Source organism: Terrapene carolina, unplaced genomic scaffold, assembly GCF_002925995.2.
Source record: "Terrapene carolina triunguis isolate 2854851 unplaced genomic scaffold, T_m_triunguis-2.0 Scaffold67, whole genome shotgun sequence".
Taxonomy (NCBI): Eukaryota; Metazoa; Chordata; order Testudines; family Emydidae; genus Terrapene; species Terrapene triunguis.
In genome coordinates, this window is record NW_020664418.1 from 35240148 (window position 1) to 35255701 (window position 15554).

Here is a 15554-nt window from a genome sequence, read left to right on the forward strand (position 1 = left end):
AAAGGGAGTTGCAGGGGGGTTGCGGAATTGCCACCCTTACTTCTGTGCTGCCTTCAGAGCTGGGCAGCCTAAGAGCGGCGGCTGCTGACTAATGGCCCAGCTCTGCAGACAGCAGCGCAGAAGTAAGGGTGGCAATACCCCCGCTACAATAACCTTGCGACCCCCCCCCTACAACTCCTTTTTGGGTCAGGACCCCTACAATTACAATGCTATGAAATTTCTGATTGAAATAGCTAAAATCATGAAATTTATGATTATTAAAATCCTATGACAATGAAATGAACTGTGAATTTGATAGGGCCCTATCTATTCCAAATGGCTATTCTGATATCATCAGATTCATACACTCAGCTGTCTCTGCATTCTGTACTCTGTTCCACAACATTCCCCCACACTACCCTCATCATTGTTATATCACCTGCACTATCATACTTGTTACAAGCAGAAACAACATCCATTAGAAAAATGCTTTCCTCCTGAAGGACCCTGAAGATTATAATGAATTAAATTTAAATGGAGTCCATCAGTGTTTGAACGATCAAAATGTGTCATGACATTTTATTTTTGTCAAAGAGAGCCAAAGCATCTCTAGCAAAAAGTAATTATGCAGGACTGCGTAAGACTCCGTTATTTCTGATGAGTCAAAATTGTTAACTCAGATTGAATAATCCCATGACATACAAATAGTTACATTGATTTTAATGGGACTATTCAGGAGTACGGTACTATCAATGTGAGTAATGGTAACAGAATAGCGCTTACAAATTGTGAAATACAAAAGATATACACCAAAAAACATACAAGGCCTGATTCTCTGGCAGTGTAAAGAGGACTTAAAGTGGGAGTAAATGGCAGTGTCAAGGAGGCCTTAATGCAAATGGGAATCCGCCTCAGAGAGTATATTTCATGGCTTTGGATAACTGACAAATCCAGTTTGGGGTTTAAACCAAATGATAAAAGAATTATCATTAAGAGAATATCTTTCTAGAAATGATTTCAACTAAATCACAACTTTCAGGAGAGAGAGTGGAGAATGAGATCTGAATTCTAAATATCTGTTGAGAATCATCAAAGGGTGGGACATGACTAATGAAATATGTTGCTTATAATTTGGCTAATTGAGAACTATTTGAGTCTCTGATTTATGTGTGTTACCTACAAATGTGTTACTACACTTCATCATTATCTTTTATGTCAGAGTTATTGATCTTTTAATGTATTTTGAAGTGCATGTGTTCCTGACTCATGAATGATTGATGTCTGCTCTGGGAGGTTATGTTTTCTTTCTTCCATGAGCAAGACTGATAATTTATTGCTTAGATAACATGTTAACAGATAAATCTCAAAAAATTTAAATAGACACCATTTGGGCGAGTGCCTCAGCTGGTATAAATTGGTGTAGCTCTGTTGACTTAACAGAGCTATGCTGACTTACACCAGCCAAAGATCTGGCACATAATTAGTTTTCTCATGCCAACAAGATTCATCCTTGAGAGCTTTCTAGAGCATTCCCTCCCATAGAATAAGATTTATTATGAGAAAAGTCTCCTTTAGGAGACTTTAAATCATTGAGATATTTATTTTGTTTATAAACTCTTAATAAGGTTTTTAATTGCCAAGGTAAACATCACCATCTGAGTGAAAGAAGTTATATTTGGACACTTTATTACTGAAACTATTCTGCTGCTTAAACAACCTGAGTTTCCTAGTGTTGACAGGAAAAATAATTCAGGGGGGAACATACATGATTTATAGACAAAGAAAAGTCTCATTGAAACTCTTTTTAAGTAGAATTAGTAAACTGAGGAATGTGGAAATCCAGTCTTCATGACAAAAGCAAAATTAATCTTTACTAAGTAGTTATTCTCTTATGTGAATGTGCAAAGAGAATGTCTGTTTTCGTTATGATTGTGTCATGGATTGACTACTATTGAGAGAGAAATACTGTATATTTGCCCACCAAAGGACAACACCTTGAAACATTAACACCAATGAGCGTTATACACATAGACTGAGGGGACAACAGACTCTATAAAGAGAATTTTTGTGACTGTCATACCTCATCTATGATATTTACATACAGTTAGATTCTTGCAAATATCTCAAAGTGCTTCATATAGCTAGATGGAGCTGAATACCTGCACAGTCAGAAGAAATGTAACCTTCTTTCCTGCCTGCATTTGCCTCTGGTGCTGCTAGATGATCAGTTTGATGTTGTGTTGGATTGTAACGTCAAAGGTAAGTCAGCATGTCATCCTCCTCCTTGTCTTCCTCTTTCCTCCTTTCCCTTTTCCCTTCATCCTTTCACACACTGCAAGCCTCTATCTGGAAGTGTTTAAAGTCCTAAATCTTATTTTTTAAATAGAAGGCTGCAAGTGAAATTTTCCTACCTTGCTAATTATTTTCCATTATGGGAGGAGCACAACAGTATGGACATTCATCCAGGATGCTCTGGGCAAAATGGCTAGATAAATTAAGTAGTGTAGGCTTCCCATTATTTTTCTTCAGATCTGGAATGTCACTGGAGAAGCCTGCCAGCACACCAGAAGGAGGAGAAACTGTGGTATGAAAATCCCCTGGCAATCCCTTGACTGACTGACAGAAGGGGACTCCTCATTCATGCATCTGGAGGGTAGCCACGACATGGAAGGATACTAACATGTCATGTGATCAATCATCATAAGCCAGTGCGACTGGAGGTAGGGTGGGTAGGAGAAAACATGATTTGTTTTCTCTACTGAGTCAGCTGCAGACTATCCTTCAAGGGAGAATTAATAGTTGTGTACCTGGCTCCCTGTTATCTTTGTCTCAGGCCTATTCTTTGCTTGGTGCTAGCACACTAGCAGATAGATACAAAAAGTTAAATAAAACACTCAATAAAGATAGCTAAAATGTAATATATAGTGTCTTTGAGATGTCAGGGCGGATAAATGTCTCTAAAACTTTCTAATGTTTCTAAAAGTGAGGAACCATGGGCCTCGCTGCCTCCCTTGCTAATGAGCATAAAAATCCTCAAACCACACCCTAATTTAACTAACTGCCTGTTCCCTTCACCTAGAGATGAACCTATTGCTTTGTATCCTAAATGCCTATCTTTTCTGACATCACTGATCTGATCTCCCTTTGTATCCTTATGGATTTTCCCTTCCACCATTTTATTGTGCTTTCTCTTGGTTTCCTATTGCTTTTCTTGTTTTTTCTGTATAAATAATAATATCAGACAAATCCAATTCACCAATATTAACCAGGCATTCACTTCTCTTTAACATCAAGATTTCTTTACCTGAGGAGTTAATCAGGACTGAAAAAAAATGCTTGTTATCTTGAGGAACAATAAATGTTTATATTTACTGAAATATGTAGTCATGATCAGTATATTGTTACATACATTCTGAAATTCCTCATCAGAAATATCTGGACAGTTTTTTGGTATGAATATACAGCTCCACATGTAACATTTTTTTTTAAAGTTGCATTCTAAGTGGGAGATTGAATTACAAGTCCGGAAAGAAATCTATTATTTGTAGTGCCAATCAAAATGCATATATTGTCTGACTGATGCCAAGGTTAAGAGTTTTCATCAAAGTCAGTTGTAGCCAATCAGGAGGCACCTTTAGTATGCATTATGATTGGTTAACATTGCTTTGAACTGCTGTATTAGTCACTTCAGAGGTCCTGCTCCTGGGAGACAAAACTTCCATTGACTTCAGCAGAGACTATGGGCCATATTTTTTAAGGTATTTGGAGCCTAAAGAAGCAGATAGGCACTTAGTGGGTTTTTCAAAAGCACCTCAGTGCCTAACTGCTACACTCCCAGTCCTCCCCAGGTGCATGTCCCAGTCCCCCACTCTCCCTTGACTCTTTGGCTCAGCCCCCATAACTCCTCCTCCGTCCTCTTCCCATTTCTGTCTGGACACTTTGTCTCACTCTCCCTGACTCACCACCTTTATAGGCTCAGCTTCTCACCCTCTTTGCATTCCAATCAACCTATTTCTCCTTGACGTCTGAGCGCCAACAGTGGGAAGTTTGAGAATACTGGGGAGACGGTCTCCCTGCCCTCAGTTCTTGTACCTGTCACCACAGCAGTCTCTGTCTGCCAGTAGGAGCTATTTCAGGGAAAGTCCTGCTCAGCCATTGTAGCCCTGGAATGGAGCATGCTCAGTACAAATGGAATATTTGGAGAATTTAGCTGCCAAACGCTAACAAGTCTCTACTAAGCATATGTGAACTCATATTTTGGCCAAATTTTCAATGATTTTCACAGGGATAGCAAAAGGTATATCCCTGACACCAGAGTGACCGTCCTGCCAAATTTCAAGACCTTGCTCTAAAGCATGGAAGTGCTAGAACGTCTCGACAAAATGGTTGTAAGAATTTTTTAACATGGGAAAATAACTTATTTTTTCCTAACCTCATTCTGAGAAATAGCTAAACTGTTCTTGATTAAATTAAACAAACAAACAAAAAACAAACAACAATCTGCCCAAGGCAGACACCCAGCATGGAAACTTTCAATCCAAACAATTAAATGTTGGCAAAGTTATATCTAACTGAAAACAGAGTTTTGTAAAAGAAAGTGTCAGGAAACCTATAATAAAAACTAAAAGACTGCATAATTTACAGTATGTGTGAAGGTTATTTAGGCCTCAGTCCTGCAAGGAATTCTGCACTAGCAGATATTTGTGCCTGAGCGGAGCTCCACTGAAGTCAATGAGGCTGTGTGTGGCTGCAGGGATCCTCCCCTAAGGCACTCCTCACTGCAGTGAGGCCTGTTTTGTTTTCTTTTTAACTGTTTGGAATGTCTATTTTTTAAATTGTTCTGATTATTTTAACTAAATATATATATTTAAATTCTCCATTTACCTGCTGAATGAAGAGCTCCTGGGACTTTCTTGCTTATTCCATTTTCTTGTCAACTGTTCTGTAGTGTTCCATTTGATTAATCTTTCCTGTTTCCTTTTCCGTCAGTGGATGGACTTCCTAACAAAGACTAAACATTCTCTTCCAGAGTTGCTCTAGTACTCCCTAATTCCATCCTTAATTTTCTGTTGGGTTTGCAAGCATTTAGATGTATTGAGTATTAAGTATCTCACATTTCATTCAAACTTCCCCTTTCCTTTTATCTATCATTTATTGAGAAATTATGATCTTCTTCAGGAAATTATAACAAGCATGAGGGGAATGTGGAAGTACTGGGACATTGACTAACAGAATAAGTTTTCGTAAACAGCTCTATATCTTTATATACCAAAATGAAGATAAGTATACGGAGAAACTCTTGTATATGGAAAACTTTCTTGTCTATAAACAAATATTACTCTTAGATATAGTCTGGGAGGTCATCTAATTACTGCACAGCTGTTCTCTGCTCCTGAAGGCCAGAATTTACATCTTGTGTTTGCCAACTGTTAGACTTCTATATCAAGCAAGCAATCTGAATCCTGACTCTGTTCACAGGCAGGGGTTCATTTTCTTTAATATTAATGTAGCTCGTTTGCAACCCATGGGAAATAAGGAAATAAAAATGTTTGCTTCCTATTATGGAAATATCCCAAGAACGGTTGGTAGTTGATACCTGGTCCATTCTCAAAAAATATCACTTGGAAACTGGGAAGTGGGTCTGGGGATATACTCCAGGGATACCAATAAAGGATCTAATCATTATTCTGAACAAATGCAGTTACAAGAACATTTTTGTGGTTTAAAAAATAACAACCCAAACTTGCCTTTTAAGCAAAGCAACTGGAAGATGATCATTTGTACACTTTGGCACAATCTTATATTACTGTTAGACACATCCTAAACTTGAGAAGCTAGGAACTTTAGTGGTGACTGGTATACAGAAACATCCCTAGCACTGATTCTGACCCTGAGAAGTGTTAAGCATTTACAAGCTGATGGGAGCTGACTGTGCTCAGCCCCTGCAGACACCCAGTCTTTTTGGCAGCACAATTATTTGTTGGAAAAAGTTGTTGAAAGTATATATTTTTAATTGGCACTGAAAAGGGCATTCAGCTTAGGGAGAAGGGTGTCTACTCTCCATATTCTTAAAATACTCACAGTAACATTCAACAAATAGGGGCCAGATCCTACCACCCTTATGTGAGTAAGTGCTAATCACTATACCTGAGAAGTCCCACTGAGCACTACAGTGAGGTGGTTACACACTTCCCCTAGGGAGGGAAGCTTTTCCTGAACTTCAGAGATTCACCACCCAAGCTCAATTCCCTATATGGGCCACCATTTGTAACCCTATACCCCAGACTGTATTGCTGGCGGTGGGGATTGAACCTAGAACCTCTGGATATAAATGCCCAAGACTTTGCTACCTGAGTGAAAAGGGACTATTCATGAGTAAATGCTGCTCAGTACAGGCAATGGCTGCAGAATCTAGCCTTAAATGCACTGTCTATTCTGAGACACAGAAACACCTTCTGGCTGACATTTTTTATAGTGTTTGTTCCCAGGACCTAACTACAGGTAGAAGAATGATTCCCTCTGTTTTAATATTCAGAATGAAATATAAATATATCTAAAGTAATTCAGAATTACAGTATGTAAGACTCCAGCAGATTGCTAAGTAGAAGTTGTGCAATATATCACAGTTTTCTTGTGTGTACATCACAATGCCCAGGTAACACTGCCAAGCAACTAATCTTCCCGTAAAAACAGAAACACTGTAGTACTACACCAAAGCAAACTCAATGAGCTGCCTAAAACAATAACCTATTGAGAATTTATTGACTGCAAAACCTTCAGCAATGTCAATGAGGAGTACTTGTGGCACCTTAGAGACTAAAATTTATTTGGGCATAAGCTTTTGTGGGCTAAATCCACTTCATCAGATGCATGGAGTGGAAAATACAGTAGGAAGATATATATACAGAGTACATGAAAAGATGGGGGTTGCCTTACCAATTATAACGAGACAGTTCAATTAAAGTGGGCTATTACCAGCAGGAGGAAAAATCATTTTTGTAGTGGTAATCAGGGTGGCCCATTTCAAATAGTTGACAAGAAGGTGTGAGTAACAGTAGGGGGAAAATTAGCATGGGGAAATCTGAAACCTTCAGCAATGTGTATTTTAACCCAGTAGTTCTCAACCAGGGATTCAGGGCCCCTAGGAGGTTTCAGGGGTCCACCAAGCAGGACCAGCGTTAGACTCACTTGCGGCTTAGGGCAGAAAGCCAAAGCCCCACCACATGGGGCTGAAGCCGAAGTCTGAGCAATGTAGCTTTGTGGTGGCCCCTGTGGCATGGGGCCCCAGGAAATTGCCCTGCTTGCTACCCCCTAATGCCAGCCCTGGCTTTTATATGCAGAAAACCAGTTATTGTGCACAGGTGGGCTGTGGAATTTTTATAGCATGTTAGGAGGGGCTCAGAAAAAAGGTTGAGAACCCCTTTTTTAACCAATTCCTTTTCTGTATTTTGCAGTATTTATTATTAATAATAATTATTATATTATACAATGTCGTGTCTTTGAGTTTAGAGACATATTTTTTCACTTGGGATGAACATGGTTTCCCTTCTCCACAATGTCACATCACACCATCTTTATATTTGATTCTAGGCTGCATAGCTCTGATTTCTCCTCATGGAAACAATCAGTTCGCTATCTCATGATTAAGCCCAGAGATACAATTCTGTGGGACAGATTATAGCTAGGAGGCAGGGCAAGAGAATGCAAGTACCCTCACACTGCCGCTCTTTTACTCTTCACCATGGGCCAACCACAACGTAGCTGGTGAAGAAATGGACAGAATTGCCCATACAGTCAAGGACAGAGGACAGGGAACTCCTGTCTCTGCTATTCAGGAGCTTCTAGGGGAAGGCTTGGCCCTGGATGAAGTAGACTTCAGGACTGTCCTAACTTGTAACCATAATACAGTGGTCACTTGCAAGGACACAGAATCATCAGGGCATTTGAATGCCCCAGGCCTTTGATGACCCCTCCACTCCCCTCCCCAGTTAATCTGGCTTGTCCTATTTGTCCCACCCTGGAACCTGGAATGCCCCTTGTATGTGGGAGAGGTGGTAGAGAGTTGGGAAAGCTGGTTCTGTGCCTCCTGTACAAAGTGATGCCAACTCTCATGGTTTTATTTCACAAGTCTCACAATACTTGATGTTTTTCTTAAAGGCACAGATCCAGGATTTCTGTGATTATGTGAGAATCTCAGCTTGCTTGCTTGCTTTGTAAGCTCTTAGCTCTTGTGATTGAATGAGGGCTAAAATGTGAACCCTAACCGTTCCAATATTGAATGCAAATAAAAATACCCCACATTTTATTTTTTTTTAAATCTCATAAATTTTAAGCCAATCATATAATTTTTTGTAGTCTGAGTCATGATTCTAAAATTTCCTGAGGTAGGTAATACTGCATTCAGGTGTACGACCGCCCCAGCGAGAGGAGGTAGTATTCCCTGTAGGAAGCCTTTTTCCTGACCTACCCTTTTGCACCAGCCTCGCTGGCTCGAACAGGCCGTAGGACAATAACGAATTGTTCCAAAAGACAGTGTTGAAAGTAAGACAATGGCCAATCTCCGCTCCGTAATAGTGAGCAGAGCTGGCTGTGAGCAGGGGAAGGATTAGCATGTTGCACTTATTTAAAAAGGATGGTGTGGCAGTGTTTTCTACCCAGGACGAATTCTAGATGAGTTAGCCAGAATTGCTCCCACTGCTGTGCAGCCCGTCTGCCAACACATTAAAGTAGGGCTGTGCTTTAAGGCACAATCTAACCTTAAGACCCAGTCTAGACTACATAAAAAGGTTTTTAAAAAACAAAAACAAAAACATGAATTAACATTTTAAAACCACCTTTTCTTAGTCTAGACAAAGCCTAAGTGTGTTACTTCATTTCTACTAAGAACCCACATTCTTTTCCTTTTTCAGAACAGTACTCCAAAGAGAGTTGAAACCTGTCTCTGTATTCCCTTTTCTAAAGAAACCAGATACTTTCTAAAAAAGCTGTTTTTACTTCTCCAGACTTAATCAGGTCATAGTGGTAGATGTATATTAGGGCTGTAAAACGTGGTTACAGTTCACAGAGCTTAAAACAAAAGTCAAGGGCAGGAATTCATAGTTGTATTGTGTCCCCTTTATGCCAACTCTGCTAGTGACTAGGAAACAGCTGTAAGTTCTTCTCCACTGGGTTTCAGAAGTCCTTCTGGGCAGAGCCAGAACTGGCATAACTGGTTCCAAGACACCTCCTTTCCCCTGGAGCCCTTGGAACAAGGGTGTACTAGGCCATGTTGAGATGAGGCATATACAGGCGTGTGAGTAGCAGTATACAAACTGGCTAATCCCCAGTAAAACAATGTTCTGTAGATTTCCTTCCCCCCTCTCTTTGGCTGTATCTACATTCAGAAATTTTGGGAAATCTTCCACCTCAGGTCTAGATGAGAAAAATGGTGGTAAAATGCATATGCCCTTAGACAGGGTTAGGTTGAAACTGCCCTTGAACAGTATTAGAGTGTTTGAAGGGAAGTAGGGACAGTTTGAGCTGCTTGGAAAATGCAGATTTGGGGCCCCAAAGCTTCAGTCTTCAGAACCAGGGGATTTTGCGGGGGTGGGGGGGGGTTCATGTTTAGGACAGGGGGAGGCGCGTGCTCAGCGAGGTTTGACCCAGGGCTAAGGGGGTTTGGGCTGCGGCCGCAGGGCAGTTTGGTCCCAAAAAGTTTGGTTCTCGGGGGGGGGGTGTTTGGATCCAGATGGGATTTGCTGATTCGGGTCCTGGGGCAGAACGGTGCTGGAACAATTTGTAAGAGCCATTGAACCAAACTGTAAACCCTGGTAACGTTAACCACTTTCAGCCAAGGGTCGCGACAGCACCTGTGCTGGGGCAGGAGGTTTTGGATCCCGGGAAGTTCGTGCTCAGGGAGGCTGGGGCGGTCCCGGGGCGGAGGAAGTCCGGGTCCTGTTACAGGGGTGGCGTTCGGGTTCTGGTCCGGAGGCGATGGGTGCTGGCCCACGAGCGGCTCCGGGACAGGGGGAGGACGGCGCGGTTTGAGGTTCCCTGGGAAGGGGGTTCGGCCCGCGGGAGGGCGGGTCCCTGTGGGGGGATTTAGGTCTCGCGGTGGATCAGACTTAGGGGACTCGGGGAAGTGGCCGCTCTTCGGGGGTCCCCTTTGCTTCTTACCCGCAGGTACAAATCTCGCACAGGCACCGCTTCTCCTTCATCCTCCCGCTGTCGCTGCCTGCCCGGCTCTCCTGTCCCTCCCCTCGGAGCCACGGTAACCAGGGAAGCGCCCCGTCGCCTGGCAACCGCCGCGGCGTCCCTAGAATAGCCCTCTCCCGGCTTCCGTAAGTCGTCACAAAGGGGGTGGAGACAAAAGGTGCGCGTAGTAGTAGCGACTTCCGGCCGTGGGCAGTTGGCTGTGCTGTCACGAGGAGAGGGGGGAATTCGCGGGGTGAGTGACTAGCTGGGCCCTGTCCTTCCCCTGGGGGCCCGGCTTGTGTCTCCTGCCCCCAGTAGCAGGGAGCTGCGGGGTCTCTCAATTGCCTCACACCAGACTGAGGTCATTTCCGGAGCAGCCGGGGTGGGTGGCAGCCGGCTCTGCCTTCGGGGGTCCCCTCGGCTCTTCATCCCCCTCCTCCACACCCACAGTACAGAGGGCGGGGCCCACGGTGACTCCTGCGTTGGGTGGGCCCGGCCAGTTGTAATAAGAGTTGGGGTGTCCTCCCACCACTGTACACACCCACGCTCTGCTGGGCAGTATCTTGTCTACCTGGAGGTTGCGCTGCCCTCGTCGCCAGAGGGGTTTGTATGAAAGGGGCACCATTAATCGCGTGAACTGTAAACAGTTAAACATAAATAAATATCAAATACCTGCGGGTACTGCACATGTGCTCCCCAAGCCCCCCGACAGTCATTGTGGTTTTACAATCCGCCTTTCCTCTTTAAAAATGATTTTCTCTGCTTTGTTGCGCTGCAAGACGCGCATGATGAAACTAAGCATCTAAGCACGTGTTGCTTTACTCGTAAGTGTTCCCACTGATGTCAATGGGACTACTCGTGAGAGTAAAGTTACACGCTTGTTTAATTGTTTGCAGGATCAGGGCCAGCATAACTATCTGGGGAAACAGTCAAACATATTATGTATGCGGAGTGCTGTCAAACACACAAAGTGAGCGGGGCGGGGGGAAAGAATCGTGATTCAATTATAGTCACCACAGGGATTGTTTTACTTGTCTTTGAAAGAATGGTGGCTGCCAAATTTACACTGTCCCTTTAAATTATGTGTGTGGTTCTGCCCAGTTTAAATGGACAGATTTCCACTGTGTATTTTGTTGTGTTTATAAACAAATACATGAAAAATTTATATGATCAAAACCGAAAAATTTGTCCTTCTGTTTGTAAATCTCTTTGGTATCTGATCTGGAGTGCTTGGTGCTATAGAAACATAATTTATTAGCTATCTAAGTACTGCCCGTGGATGGGTTTAGGTTTAGTTGATATTTATATATAAGCTAAACTATAAACACTTGTGTGTGCATTTAAAAAAATTCAGATGTTTCTTGAGTTATGATGCTAGTATAAAATGCTTTTTCCTAATTTGCAGAAATAGGTAATCATGGTTCTCACTAGTTTGGAGAAGATGATTGGACTTCAGAAAAAGCCGGCCAGTATCAGGAATATCTGTATACTGGCTCATGTGGACCACGGTAAGAGGGACTTTTTGCTATAAGCAGTCATTTAGAGATATGTTCTTATGTGTTCAGATTAAATTATAAAAGGATATTTCTGTCATCTTGCTGAAGATACGTGTTTCAGACCACTGATTTTTCATGTGTTTAAATTCATGGGTTCAGTTCAGGGCTGATTTGACCCCGGGCACAGGGCCGCTGATAGTGAGAAGTCTTCCTAGAAGGCACCCCTGCTCTCAGTGTCCTATGGTGTTGGTGGGGGTGTAGGCAACATAGCCCCTAAAGTGGGCAGTAATGGCCAATAACAGGGTATTTCAACAACTGCTGGGTGATATGCTATTCATATTCCCCCACCCTCTTACTTAAATAACTGGCTATGGAACTTTGGCTGTAACTTAAATCTTTAGTGGAGTGTGAATCTGCTATAGGGTGCAGCATTGATCCCTGGTGAAAGGTGGTATAAATTGCCCCCCGACCTCACAGCGCACTAGTGGGCAGTGGTATTACTTGTCAAATTTGTGCTCATCCATACTATTTGAAAAAATAAAATGAAAAGGAAAGGAAAGGAAAATGCAGTCAAGTGTCGTCTCTTCACTCGTGGGATCAGCATACTTGTTTGAAATCTGAAAAGTCCCTTTCTTCCCTTGGTACAGACTAACTGCTTTGCATTTTTGTGGCGAGGCAGGGTGGCATTACTGGGCTTGGGAGGGCTGCTACAATATCTGGCTTCTAAATGGGGAGAGTAGACTATAAAAAAAAAAAAACACTCCTCCCAAGCCACATTGTAATAAAAGTAATCAAAACATGTGTGTACATGGAAGTAGGTTGTGTATGTGCATGCGCACATTAAATAATATATATGTTCCAGAAAATTAAGAACTTTGTTTAAAATTGGTTAAGGTTACTCAAGTGCACATATGACCAACACAACCATATAAAAGCCAGGAAATCCCTAGTTAAGCCGACAGCTGTGAATTTACCTTTTCCACAGTACCTATCTTGCTTTCACTGCCCATCTAAGTTGTCTTTTCCTGTGGCTTCTACACAAAACATGGAACTTTGATCATGTGGAGTGCTTAGAAATTAATGTTTTCTAATTGTTTGGAATCTTTAATTGGTAGTGTGTTGTAGTAAATGGTTAGTGTCTATGTAGTTTTTTTTTAGTTGATTTTTTTTAATTGTGTTGTGCTAGATGATTAATGGAAGAAATATTTTGGTGTTTAAGTGGAAATAATTTGAAATAGTGTTTATTGTTTTGGGAGGTTATTGTTTAATGTTGTAATTACGAGTTATGGTGGGGTTTTTGTTGTTGTTTCAACATATTCTTTTGGTCACAGTTAAGGTTGCATGCTTTTTGTGGAGATGGAGAAGAGAGTCATATCTTGTGAGAGGCAGATGTAGGTGATGTTGAGTAACCTTCGCTGGTTTTTAATAAAATATTTTTATTAGTTTTTTTAAAGAAACCTGTGTGCTTGTTGATAGTTACTAGCTTGTAGCAATATCAAGTTTGATAACCCATTGGTGTGTGCGTATTTAAACAAAGTCACTTATTTTTCTTTAAAGGCAAAACCACTCTAGCTGACTGTCTGATATCTAGCAATGGAATAATCTCCAATCGATTGGCAGGAAAGGTACAGTTATAATCTAATATAATTAATGAGTGGAGTTTTTAAGAGTTCCTATACATTTTGTTCCAGACATACCCTTTCACATTTAAAAGAATAGCTTAGGAAAATAGCTGTATACAAATGTATCACCTCTTTTTGTGGTCTTTTATTTCAGCTGAGATATCTAGACAGTAGAGAAGATGAGCAGATCCGAGGAATTACTATGAAATCTAGTGCTATATCACTGCACTTTGAAAAAGGTATGGTAGAGATGCTACACAAAAATGTACAGACTATTGAGATTTTTTTTCTTTGCTTTTCCTTCTATTAATTATCACTTTCAAGTTTTTTCCTGAAGTTAACTCCTGGATCTCTCCCTTAGGCCTTGGCTCTGCAGAGATTTACATTTTGCAACCTTGTCTTTTTAATCATTCTAATTAAAAAACAAAACCACGGTTTTACTTATCTGTGGTACACATGCATTCATGAATTCAGTGGGACCCACTTGTGCTTAAAGTTCAGGATGTGAGAAAGTCTTTGAAGGATCAAGGCCTAAATGAGCCAGATGTAGACATTTATGAGTAAACAGTTAAACATAAATAAATATCAAATACCTGCGGGTACTGCACATGTGCTCCCCAAGCCCCCCGACAGTCATTGTGGTTTTACAATCCGCCTTTCCTCTTTAAAAATAACATCATATGACCATTGTGCAGCACATCTTTCTTCGTCTTGGAATCTGCTTTACAAGTGAATTGTGGTGGAAAGGATCTTTTTTTCAATAGCCCTTCATGCAAAAAAGGCCATTGTATGCAAATATGTAACACATAACCAGTTTTCAACAAATTTATGCTAAGTGTTCTTCACTAAAATCCCCCTTAAAATGGACATCTTTTCTCTGCTGAGTATTTCAAGAAGAATCATGTGGAAATTAAGTGTCCTTTCCATTCTTACATGGTGGAAGCATCTTGGTTGGAACAGTATTTGGGAAGTTTCTACTTCTATTTGTAAATGTTCTGTGGATGATTGGAACTTCAGTTTTCATGCTACCTTTTAGAGGTGGAAGTGATGGGGAGGATGATTCTGTCTCTTTTCCCAAAGTTGAGGAAACTTTCCATCATATGCACAGAAATAGTTTTTAATTAACATTTTTATTTATCTAAGATTGCCGAACTCAGAAATAACATCAGTTTTTCAATAACTTGGCCACAATTTAGAACAATTAACTTCTTGATAGAATGATCCTAGGCAAATGCTGCATGAGTACTAAACCTTTGTTGAGTAACTTCTTCTATATCATGGATCGGCAAGTATGGGAGCGATCGGGCAGAGTAGATTTCTACCAGGCTGATATAATAGCGCTAACTCTGAGAGATAAAATAAACACATGTGCACTAATAACCTATGTGTACGCCTTTCCGTTTCAGTTACATTGTGATTATAAAGTAGTTGAGGGCACTGTGGGGTATGCAAGCTTTGGAAGACATGGCTAGCTTTATGCTTGAATAGAATTGCCTTGCTTTTAATTTTTTTCACTATCTTTATGCACTTTAGCTTTTGTGGTGACATTTAGATTAATTCTTTTATTGCTTCTTTAACACAGAAGTGGTTAGATTTTTATAAAACTGCATGCATCTTTTTCATGAATATTTGTGATGTTTTGAAAATAGAAATGTTGAACTCTCCATTTTAATTTCCTATTCAGTTAGGGAGCAGTTTTAAACTGAGCTTTCAATGTCTCCATGAGGTATTTACTGGTGTCTCTGTAAAACAAGAAAACTTTTCTGGGGAAAGTGGGAGACTGTTGTATTTACTTATTTTTGAATGACAAACAGAGAACTTCCAGACTGTGATTATTCTTTCTTCATCTTTCTAGTTTGTTTAACCACTTGGTTAAGGTGTTGAGGAATTGGCTCACTTGTGCTTAGATTATCCATTTGGAAAAGACTAGCCATGAAAGAAATAAAATACATTTCCATGTATGTTGGTGTGAGGCTCCTGGCGTGTTTCCCCTAGCCCAGGAAGGACTATGCCAGGGGTCGGCAACGTTCGGCACGCGGCTCGCCAGGGTAAGCACCCTGGCGGGCTGGGCCAGTTTTATTTACCTGCTGACGCGGCAGGTTCGGCCGATCGTGGCCCCCACTGGCTGCGGTTCGCCGTCCCGGGCCAATGGGGGCGGCGAGAAGCGGCGCGGGCGAGCGATGTGCTGGCCGCTGCTTCCCGCCGCCCCCATTGGCCCGGGACGGCGAAACGCAGCCAGTGGGGGCCGCGATCGGCCGAACCTGCCGCGTCAGCAGGTAAATAA

General features: G+C 41.5%; 1 protein-coding gene across 1 annotated transcript in view; it reads left to right on the plus strand.

Moving 5' to 3' along the window:
- The first annotated feature begins 10325 nt into the window (after positions 1 to 10325).
- EFL1 (elongation factor like GTPase 1) overlaps positions 10326 to 15554 on the plus strand; it is a 162587-nt gene continuing 157358 nt past the window's right edge. Inside the window, exons 1-4 of the mRNA XM_026648319.1 lie at positions 10326 to 10405; positions 11558 to 11660; positions 13206 to 13273; positions 13425 to 13509. Of these exons, the coding sequence (XP_026504104.1) occupies positions 11570 to 11660; positions 13206 to 13273; positions 13425 to 13509 (244 nt within the window). The 5' untranslated portion in view covers positions 10326 to 10405; positions 11558 to 11569. The remainder of the gene's footprint in view (positions 10406 to 11557; positions 11661 to 13205; positions 13274 to 13424; positions 13510 to 15554) is intronic.